At 51.4% G+C, this 11,613-nt stretch overlaps 1 protein-coding gene across 1 annotated transcript in view; it reads right to left on the reverse strand.

The window, feature by feature from the left end:
- Window positions 1-3,871: 3,871 nt before the first annotated feature.
- MAB21L3 (mab-21 like 3) overlaps window positions 3,872-11,613 on the reverse strand; it is a 22,339-nt gene continuing 14,597 nt past the window's right edge. The window contains exons 4-6 of the mRNA XM_045283701.1: window positions 9,745-9,926; window positions 8,943-9,137; window positions 3,872-5,087 (exon numbers count right to left, since the gene is read on the reverse strand). Coding sequence (XP_045139636.1) covers window positions 4,854-5,087; window positions 8,943-9,137; window positions 9,745-9,926 — 611 coding nt within the window. The 3' untranslated portion in view covers window positions 3,872-4,853. The remainder of the gene's footprint in view (window positions 5,088-8,942; window positions 9,138-9,744; window positions 9,927-11,613) is intronic.

Below are 11,613 nucleotides of genomic sequence, written 5' to 3' on the forward strand. Positions count from 1 at the left end.
ATCTACAGGGTTCCCACTGACTGATTTTCAGAAGTGGGTTTATAAGCCTTTCCTCCTAGTCCGTCTTGGGCAGGAAGTTCCAGGGAAACTTCTTGGGCTAGCATCATCATGCCCTGATAGAGAATGGAGAGCCCTGCAGCTGAACACCCACTGTCCCATGCAAACAGGCCTGCTTCCTCTTAAAATTCAGATTTAAAAAAAAGTCACAGATCTCCTGGAGGGGCAGGAAGAAGTTCCATGGGCCAGAGGGGCAGGCGAATCCCACCCCTCTGCACACACTTACCTGTTTTGAATCCATAGCATGGTCACCTGCAGCCTTTATGTCAGGCTGGAACGATAGAGCTGCTTTGAATCTTGCCCCAGTTGTTTTCCTCCTTTAAACAAGCTCATTTCATCCCAGGCCTCCCCACAAATAAGGTTTCCCAAGATCCAAGAATCTAAGAATTAGGGAGTCAAGTTTGGACAGCTTAGCAAAACACTTATCTTTTAAGGTTTTTGAAAGTTGTGTACTTGTTGTTGTGTTTGGAAAAACCACACACCCCGATATTTTAAATCCATGACCTTCTTTTTATAGTTCATCTGAAACAATGTTTTTATAAAAATACTTTATTTTCAAATGTAACTTTTTATTAAAGTACTAGTTTATGCTTTCAGAAATTTGACCTTTTTATATGGGGACAAAATATACAAAAATAATATAAGAATCTCTTGAGTTGAGAAGCCTAACTTAATGCTAGAGAAAAAGCCTTACTCTCATTGAGAACTCCAAGAACTCTCAGTCGCTGGTACTAGGCAGAATATGTGGTTTTGAATAGTCTTGATTAAATCCAAAATGGGGAACAATAAGATTCACTACCATAAATAAACAAGGAGGTTCCTAAGGAAAGCCAAAGGCTGATCAAAAAACAAACAAACATAGATACAGGCATGGATCTGGGGCTGGAACTAAATGTTAGCTCCAATTTAAGAACAATTAGTTCTTACAACATGGCCCTGCTCAATACTCCCTTCAGGAAGGGAACACAGAAGATATGGTGCTGCAGCAAAGTGTGGTGAAGAAACTAGATGGTGCCCGGCTATCAGATGGAATAGCGTCTGGCTCTTAAAGACTTGTTTCCGAACAAGCAGCCATCGGAGTGAGATATCAACTAAGTCCAATTAGAAGAAGCACCCCCACATCTGTGACCCAAGGATTATAAATGCAGAGCTGAAGGAGGGACTAGTACCAGGGCTTAAATTGTGATTCTGGGTTCAAGAAGGCTATGGATGACAGGGGAGGCCCAAGGTACAGTTGGAGATCTGCACAGGGATTAAGTGTCTGCTGATTTCCCTCTAACCAGCTTGGAGGGAGGGGAATCAACTGGTGAACAAACAGAGTGCACTGGAGAGGTGACTCCAGGAGATCAAAATGACAAACCGACTTGAGTGATTAAAACCTTGTCGCTTGATCCTCCCTCTGATATGCTTTCGGTTTTCAATATTTTGTCGGTTTGTCCATATTGGGGTTTATTTCTGATATATTTTGTCCCTGTGGGTGGCCCTCTTGAATTGTTATAGGTTTTTCTGTATATGAAATTCAGGATGAGTGAACCTAGAGCGACAGCCAGTAGAATCAGGGTGCCTGGTGGGAAGGGTGGGAGAGGGAGCTGATCTCATAGAGGTCAAGAAGGCAGAGAACGTTTGGAACCTGATGGTGGTCGCAAATGTACAACCTGTGGATGTGTTTGCACTGTGTTGTGGCAGGGTAGCTGTATTAGCTCCCAGTAAAGTTGTTTTGAAAAACAAGAATGAGAGATCCAAAATGGGTATGTTCCAGGGCAGTCCTAAACCGAGCGGTCTAGTAAAGAGAGCCAGTGAAACTTACATGACCTGCATTCAGCGATCCTCACGTGATTGGAGAGGCTGACAAGCTTCGTCCATAGATCAGATATCAGGCTGGAGGTTTCTCCTGCAGGCCTGATGAACCCAAGACTAGCGAGCCAGATGGCAGCCTGCTGACTCACAGGCTAGAGAAGTGACACCACCCCCCCACCCCCAGGATTGCAGGCAATGCCACAAGTTGCTGGCTCCCCAACAAGGAGGCAAGAGGTCGGGGGGTGAAAAGTCAGGTGTGGCACCCAGAACCAACGAAAAGCAAGAGACTTTTCCAGAAGGGACATGCATTTTGGAAGCAGGCCACACTCCCAAGGAACCTCCATCTCAGTTGACTGCTCATAGCAGATCTCATCATGGAAGTGATTGCATGATTTTAGATCTCCTCTTGGAAGAGATTACATGATATAGATCTCACTGTGGGACTCTGATGCACATCATAACTACCAAACTACCGAGAATCATGGCCTGGCCTAGAAGACACACATCCTTAACCATCACAAGGGCCTTGGTCCTGCCGACTCTTAGCTAAGTCCCAGGCCCTCCCTCTACATGTAGTGGCTACAATGAATATTGCATTAAATATTTGCATTAAAATGCAAATCAGTTCATGACATCTATCCCTCTAGTTTGGGAGAGGCCAAATGTCAAACCATGTGAAGACAACAACGTGTCTTATCAACTCGACACGCATGGCTAAAGTCAGACCCTGCAAGCCTGCAGTTGGCGCCCTTCCCTTCTCTTCTAGCTACTCGGACATCTCCCATCCTTTAAGAATCCCTCTGGTTGCAGCTTCCGTGGTACCTTCCTGCTTAGCTTCTGGAGGTCCAGCATGTGATTGAGGTCCTTCTTGGCTGTTGTTAGCTGCTGTGGAGTCGGTTGACTCACAGCGATTCCAACGACCAGCAAGAAAAATGCTGCCTGCCCCTGCCCCGTTCCCTTGACCAGTTTGGGATCGAACCACTGTGATCCGAGCTTTCAGTGGCTGATTTTGGGCAGTGCCTTGCCAAGCCATTCTGCTGAGTCTGTCTTAGATTGGAAACTCTACTGAGACCTCTCCAGCCTCCCAGCAATGTGCAAGCCTCCACTGACCGACGGGCGGCCAGCGCACTAGACGCGTGATAGCCAGGCTCTGTCCTGATGTCTTGACTGATTGCTGTCCCTTTCCTGATCCCATCCTCAGGCAGCATCACCATCGGGAGTTTTCCAGCCTTCTGGCCATTGTTGTCAGCTCAATTCCTAACGAGCATACATGTGTGAGTGAGTGCGTGAGTGAGTGAGTGAGTGAGTGAGTGAGTGAGTGAGTGAGTGAGTGAGTGAGTGAAGGTAGTCAAAGAGGTGAGGGGCACCAAAGCCCCTCCATTCTGACCCCAGCACAGAGTCTATTCTGGCATTTGAGGGAAGAGGCACCCTTGTGCCGTGGCATGGGCAGCGGAGGTGGGGGTGCTCTGCTCAGGCTTGGGCAGAGCCACACTTGCACCTATGAAGGACAGTCACCATCCAACCCCTCTGTCCCCACTCCCTGGTTTTGAGAACACCAGGGAAAGAGAACCAACCGTGAGCCACTGTTTAGGAGAAGGTGGAGGGGAGGGCAGGTGATGTCACTGGAATCACTCAAGTGTCTACCTCGGAGGACATGTTGAAGTTTACCCTGTTCCTGTCAATGGGCCCGGTGTAGGGAGATTGGGTTGGTAGGCTGCTATTTGGCAGCTGTTACCGGTTCGGTTAAACATGGCCATGCTGCCGTAGGTGGGTTCGGTTCCTGGCCCCTTCCAGGGGCATCTTCGGAAAGGGCCAGAGACGGGGAGAGCTCTGTGCCAAGGAACACCACGGCACGGCCACACGCTGACCCAGAAGGCCTGGCCTCTGGAGGGAGACACAGTGTGATGAGCTACTGGTGCCCGGGACTTGGACTTCCAGGTGTTTCTGTTTCCTAAGGCAGCCCACTCGGTGTGATTCACTGTGGCAGCCTGGGAAGCAAAGGCAAACAGGCACTCGGCCGACTGCCCCGGGGTTCTCGTTCAGGTCGGTTTTAATCCAGGGCACAAAACAAAACAAGAAAGTCGTCGTGGATCCAACTCAGCCTCGTGCTGAGCTCATCCTGTGTGTCAGAATAGAACTGTGCTCTACAGAGTTTTCCACGGGCGAGTGGGGGCCGTCGAAGGTCAGGATGAACCTGAACGTCCACTTTCCCGTAGGCAGCTGAGCTCTTGCAATTGCTGGCCTCATCTGGGGGCTCTGGGATGCAAAGAGCGCTATTCTACCCCATGGGTAACAGTCCATGTAGGTCCCTGGCCTGCCCCTCAGAAGGCACCAGCACAGCCCCATAGGCTCAAGGCCCTGAATGGGTGCCCAGGGAGGGAAAGCCACAGTCCCCTTGTACAAACAGGAAAATCGCAAGCCGAGGGTCAGTGAGCCGGAGCCCCCCTCCCAAGCAGCAGCCTGACCCTCCAGGGGTCCTTGTCCCTATCCTCCTCCCAGATCCTCGGGCCCGGCCGAGCAAGGGCAAATAAACGTAGAACTGCATCAGTTCAGAATCTGGCTTGGGGAAGCTTGGGGAGAGCTGTCCCCAAGAGAGGTAAGGCTGCTCTCAAGTTGAAGCCAACTCATAGAGAGGCTAGCTTATAGGACAGGACAGAAGTGCCCTTGTGGGTTTCCGTACAGAAGTAGACAGTCTTTCTTCTGCGGAGGAGCTGGTGGTTTCGAACTGCCGACCTTATGGGTCACAGCTCAAAGCAAAGCAACTATGCCACCAGGGCTCCTTATGTGAGAGGTAGTAGCGAGAGGGCTGAAATGCTTCACTGACTCAGGCCAGGCCTGACTCCGACATCCTGGGACCATTCTCCCCCTCGTAAATGCTGTAGTTCAGAATGTCCTCCTCTGCGGTGCCCGCCTCTCTCCTGGGCAGGATCCTGGCACTGGACAGAGACCAGGATCCTAGTGGAGCAGTCAAGCCCACGCGAAACGTCCGAGGGGCTGCCTCAGGGCAGGATGACCTGGGGGTTCTTCAGGAAGGTGGCCAGCTTGGTGGCTAGGACGTCCAGGTCTGTCCAGTTGGCATAGCGAAGAAGGTTGCTCTTTCGCACGAAGTAGTGCTTCAGAAAGTGCTGGCTCACGCACTTGTGCAGCTTCCGGACCAGCCGCAGGAAGGATTTGCTGAAAACCTGCCAGTCCTTGGCGTGGGGATATTTCTCACAAGTCCAAAAGAGCACTGTCTGGGAGGAGAAGAGATGGGTGTCAGACCTTAATTGGGACCACTGGGGAGCACTCTGCAGAAGCACTACTGAGCCCACACCAGGGAAGGAGGAAGGGGCCATGGTGTGTGGCAGAATAGGATTGCAAGGCCCTGCCAGACAGTCAGAAGCAGCCTGGCCCTGCCAGCCTCCTCGGCCACCTTGCTCACGTCACCATTCATTCATTCATTCGACACGGCTATTTCCAAGGATCTCCATTCTCCTGATGCCCATAATCCCCCACCCCTGAGAGATCACCGTCCCAGACTGGACGGGAATGTGGATGCTCTTCCTTCCACACAAGGCAATTCTGCTGAAGTCTACACCTTCCCTCTTCCTCGGCTGGGCTCCGGATCCAGGAGTGGAGCGTCATCAGTCACCCTCCTCCTTACCATGAAACACACAAGCAAACATGAGAAATGCCCCTGCCCCTCCAAGTCCGCATCTCCAACCCTCAGGGACGGGTCTTGGGCAGCGCCGCTGCTGCCCCATCACAAGCTTCCACCAGCGCCGGAGCAGGATGCGCACTGGCCAGCGGCATCCCTGGGTCTTGCACATGGAAGGTGGGAATTTCACCGCCAAACCACATATGCCTCATCCTAATTCTTACCTCTCTGCCCATGAGACATCTCTGTTTGTCTTTTCTCCTGCTTCTATCCACCACAGATGGATTCTCTGGCCACGGAGCCTGTAAAGTGACTCTCCCGAAGGTCTGGGCCTCTATCTCCATGTGTTTTCGCCCTCGCCTCATTACCTCTCTGGCGCACACTCCACCTCATGAGCCCTTCTCCACCTGGCCTCCAAGCCTGCGCTCCCTCCTGGTTTCCACCCAGCACGACTGCCCCAGCTCCCCCAGTGATGGCAGGCGCATCCACTGCCACCTACCTCTCCACGCTGATGTCTCTAAACCAGGACCGGGCTCTGTCTCTTCTCCCTCTGTCCTTTCCCCCAGACTCTCTCGTGCACCGCCCTGCCCTGAATGACCACTGAATGCAGGTGGTTTGCGATGCTTATCCCTCAGCCCCTATTTCTCCCCGGACCTGCTTACCCACTCTCTCTCAGAAATCTAAGCGTTCCCGCAATCTCAGCACATCCAAACTGAACTCACCATCTTCTGGCCACGAGCAGGGCCCCCGCCTCCTGAGCTGTGTATCCTATCCGTTTAGTGACACAAGACACAAAGCTCAGTCCACACTCCCTCGCCACGCCCCATCGAGTCCCATCAGAAGTTCTCAAGGCTCCTTCTCTCCCCCACCTCCTCCTGGCTGTCACCTGGTCTTGCCCCGCCCTCTGCAGACCACATACCCTTGTTCAGACATTAATGTGTCCGTGTTCCCCCATCCATCAAACACTTTGAGGCTGGCTGTTGTTGATCGATTGAAAGGGCATGGAGAAGTTTGGCCCCTACTTCCCATCTTGCTTATCTTGCCCCGTGCTGGCTCCCTCTGGCCACGCTGACCTCGTTGACCAGGCTCTTCTCCCACAGATCCTTACACATCATATGCAGCAATATACAAGTGCATTTACAGACGAGGGGGTACCCCCAAAAACAGATGTGATGTGAGGGGGTAGTGCATTTGGAGTTTGTTCCACCAGGTCAGACTGGTCATCAAGCTTTCTTGTTCAAAGAAAATCATTTTATTGGGGGCTCTCTTACAGCTCTTAGAACATTCCATACATCAATGGAAGCTTTCTTTGTACGTAGAGGTTCTGAAAAGATAGCGTGTAACAGTGCGTGATAAAAAAAAAGGCCTGATTTGTGCCAGGCAGCGGACTGGTTTTGCTACCACAACAATGCACCTGCTCAGCCAGCCATCTCAGCACTCCAGTTTTTGGCAAAAAACAGCATGCCTCTCTGTCCCCAAGCACCTGTCTCACTTGGCCTCACTTCATGCAACTTCTTTTTGTTTCAGTGAATGAAGAGGGACATGAAAGGACAGCAATTTGATGATGTAGAAGAAAGAGGTGAAGGAAAAAAAACTGAGGGAGGTGTTGTCAGCCATCCAAACAGAGGAGTTTGAAAAATGTTCCCAAGAATGGAATTGCAGATTTGACAAATCTATTGAGTGTAATGGAGAATACTTTGGAGGTGGTAAGGTTGTTTCATAAAAATATTTAAATACATAGCTTTGAAAAAAAATTCCATTGGGGGGGTACCCCCTTGTATACACATACATTATATATACATATACACATACACATATCCTTACATTACACATGCATACATAAACATAAATATACATGACATACATATACACATACATTTCACGCACATATGCATACATATATGTCTACATCTACCCATATACATATATATACATACATATACATATACATACATATACATTTTTAGCACGCTTCTTTCTCTCCTTTGTCCAGGAAAGTTACCTACCAGGTCAAAATTCCCCCAATATGCACTTACACATATCCTAGCACTGACCACAGTAGTAAGGCTGGCTGGTTGGTTTTCTGTACGGACTTTTGCCATTACTCTCTGTCTCACCTCCCATTCTAGAATGGAGACTTCATGAGAGTAGGGGACTGTGCTTGTCTCCACCCTTATGTCCCTGCCACCCAGAATCGTGCAGCCAACGTTTGGTTGAATAAGTAACCCATTCTTTGATGCCAGCATCGAACCATTCGGCAGACTTCTATTTTGACTCAGATTAAATTGTTTTGAGCAAACGAGTCAGAGATATTCTTGTGCTTATCAAAATAACCTCGGTAGGGGAAAGAAATGAATTCTACTTGTTTGTTAAAATATTTATCTCCAAAAGCAAATTGATGCAGTTAAGGCACTTGTCGCCGAGCCTGCTCGCCTTTGAGTAGGATGACCAAACGGATGAAAACTAAGCCCATGCACAAGAAGAAATCCCCTCAGGGGAGAGCTTCTGTGGGGAGAAGGGGGGCCCTGACAGACTTTGGGGAAAGGATGGTAATTCCTAAGAGCTTTCTGGTAATGTTTTGCAATCCAGTCTCTTCCACGTTTCTCAGACTGAAGCTTTGGTAAGTGTTCAATGTCGGCAAGCCGTCATCTAGCATGAGTGTCTAATCCCACACTTGTCCCCATCCACGTCCATCCCACAGGAAGGAAGGCCTCACGGTGGAGGGGCTCTGCCCTTGGACCAAGAGTGGACAGAGTTGCCACCATGTCAATGCCAACTCCCGGTGACCCGGTAGATAGGGTCTAACCACCCCGGTGGATTTCCTAGACAGCATCTCTTTACAGGAGTAGAAAGCTTCACCTTTCTCCCAAAGAGCAGCTGGTCATTTCGAACTGCTGACCTTGCAGTCAGCAGCCCCTGCGTCACCACTGCCTCACCCAGGTTCCTTGCTGGAGGAAAAGAGAGCTTGCCCCATTCTTCTCCACAAGTCACTGCTGTGTTTCCCCCCTAAATGCCCACTCCTGGAAGTACACAGTCCTGTGGTGCCAGGTTGGTGGACCAGGGAGGGCTGAACCACAGAGCCTGTGACTGGTGCCTTTCAACGCGTGAGGCCGCCAAGAGTCACTGGGGGAGAGGTAAACCTCTGGATGGAGTGCAGCGAGAGCCCAGGATCGGGGCTAATAATGGGTTTCTGATCCTGCCCATCTTTACAGGCGCAGACAGACCCGTCTTGCTCCCTCGGAGAAGTCGGTGGGTTGGGTGGGAGCAGCCTTATGCGTAAACCACAGTGCCACCAGGGCGCCTTAGATTGTCGTGGCCATACAAGTAATGAACTGCATGAAGCTGAACATGGACACTCGAGCCTCAAACTCACACCCCCTCTCCGTGGCCCCGCGGAGAATGCGGATGGGCACCTCCTGAGCCCCGGAGAGTGAGCCTGGCCCCCACTCACCTGCAGATGGTGGGAGGTGAGAACTGGCTTCTTCCCGGGACACCAGACTTCCTCCTTCATCTGCAGCAGGAGCTGGAAGCACTTCCCGCGGCAGCCCCCGTCCTCGTCCAGCAGCTCCAGCAGCGCCTGCTCGGCCCGGCAGAAGTCCAGCTGCCAGTGATAACTGGGACGGGCCAACAAGTCAAACCCAAGGGACTAGGAGAAGGGAAAAAGCGGGAGGGGGATGAGACGACTGCTGCCAAGGAAGGAGAAGCCCTCCCCCAAGCTGCCCACTGGTCAGGGGGAGCGATAACCAGCAGGTGTGCCTTCTGCATGGGGACAGGGAAGGGGAAGACCAGTTTCTGTGGGGACGCCCCAGGTGTCAGAGGAGAAGTGGGCTCCATGGGGTCCCCGATGCTCAGTTTTGGAAGTAGGTCACCAGGCCTTTCAATGCAGTTCTGGGTGGACTCAACCCCCAGCGTCTAGGTTGGCGTATGAGCACTTGTTTGTGCCACCCAGTGACTCCCGGGGGAGAACACAAGCCATCTCGCAGCAGGACACTCAGTAGTCCGGCTTCTCTTGTGGGTGGTTCGCACACTGGTGTGTGCAGGGGAGCCCCCTGGGAGGCTCATGAGCAGCACGAGGCCCCTGAATCTGCATTTCTACCGACTCCTCCAGTGGTGCTCATACTGCTGGCCCAGCCCCCACACCAGGAGAACCGGTGACCTGGGAAGCCTGTGGGCCCACCCAGCCTCAGTTGTGCTGCGATGGGTCCGGCTGTGAGCATCTCTGCCCTGGTGAGCTGGGACCTGCCTGCTGATACCTTGATGCACTCCACGGTCTCCATGGACGGCCAGCGCCGCAGACATCGGGGCCACTGGCCTTTGGCGGACCAGGTGGTGGGGATCTCCACAGAGGGTACCAGCTCGAGTTCCACCTGACAGGCAGCCGTTTCCACGGCAACCCAAACCGCAGCACCGCAACTCTCCAGCAGGCTGACTTGACCTGATGGGAAATTTCCAAACCCACAATGAGAAGGGAGAGTCTTGCTCAAGACAGGCATGCAGAGAAGGCGTTTGTGAGCAGCTAGCATGGCCACCTCCTTGTCACTGGCTTGTCAAATTCTACAACGCAGCAGCCTAGCCAGGGGTGATGCCTCTGTGGCCAGGTTGATATTGCTAGAAGCGTGGCTAGAAGATCTATTTGTCCACCTACCCAAGACGTTCATGTTTCTCTTATATAAGAAATCCTTTTCAGAAGGCTAACCTGAAAGAGCCACCTTTTTTTTTTTAAAAAAAAAGGATACTATTCACCATTGTAAAATACAATTGAACCATTGCACTCCATTCCACCCAAATCGTTAGATGCTGCTTTTCAGAGTCAGTGAGACAACGGGAGGCTGTAGTGGATTTTCGCTCTTTGTCTAGATCGATCACGGCATCGATCGACCATGTTGGAACACGTGGGCTGGGTTTGCACAGCTGGGTTTTGTTGGTTTGCTTCCATTGCAGCTAAAGGTGCACCATTTGAAAGAGCATCTCCTCGTATTCTTTGCTTTTCCTTTGTCAGAAAACATGAGCCTGTGAACTACGGAGGAGGACCTCGTGCTCGGTAAAGTGGAGGGGCAGCGAAAAAGAGGAAGACCCTCAAGGAGATGGATGGACCCAGTGGCTGCAAGGATGGGTGTAGGCACAGGATCGGGCAGGGTTTCGGCCCGTGGTGCACATGATCGCTATGGGTCAGAGCTGAGGTGATGGCCCCTAACAACAACCTTGACTATGGGCAGACATCAAAAAGCCAGGCGCTCCCCTCCTTGTCAGCTGACCAGACAGGAAGGGGGACAACACCTGGCACCCAGCACTATTTGCTGAGATCACCTCTCCAGCCAGGCGGGTTCCACTCTCTTATTTGCACCTCCACTTTTAATCCTGTCCGCAAATGAAGAGTGGAGCCGCCTGGCCCACACTTGACGCTGCTGCTCTCTCTGCTCACTGCGTGCATAGCCTCTGGCAAGCTACACTCACTTCTCTAAGCCTCACATATCAAACATGTGCAGAATGCTTACTCTGCAGGGTGGCTAAGAGGGGTGCATCAAATAGTCCTTGAAAGCGCCTGTATACATTCTGAAAACCCATTCGTGATGCATTAATATCGTTGTAGGATCTCTGCAAACCGTTCTACACAAGCAACGGCAGAGACAGACCCTTTCTCTGCACACTAATGAAACAGCGTGCTGGTCCTCATCGTCTCTCACTGACCCATACCATGTGATGGTCTGTGTGGGAGGGGGCATGTGACTGCTCATGGGCTCATGTGTGTGCTCCATTCTGTCTAAAGGCTGCATGGGGGTCCAGGTTGCAGAAAGAGCATCATTCCCTTGGCCAGTTTCCCTTTGCTGGTCAGCTAGATGATCTCTAGCTACTTGCTGCGTGGAACCCCCATGGCTGCGGCTCTCATTGGGCATATATCCTGCTTGGTGCATTTGCAGAAACGGATTTCCAGGCTGGAATTGCCCGCTTGTCAAGTAGGCACATGATCAACATAAAAACAGACCAGTTTGAAGGCACCAGTTTATACTCCTGAGAACAGTGTCTGAAAAGGCCTGCTCCTCCTACAGGGAGCACCATCCGCTTTTTCATCGCCTCAGTCTGGTAGGCGTTTTCAAGTACACTTTGTGCCTCGGATGAAACTT

Source organism: Echinops telfairi, unplaced genomic scaffold (assembly GCF_000313985.2).
Source record: "Echinops telfairi isolate 266 unplaced genomic scaffold, ASM31398v2 ScPeMD7_7466;HRSCAF=8504, whole genome shotgun sequence".
In the NCBI taxonomy this organism is placed as follows: Eukaryota; Metazoa; Chordata; class Mammalia; order Afrosoricida; family Tenrecidae; genus Echinops; species Echinops telfairi.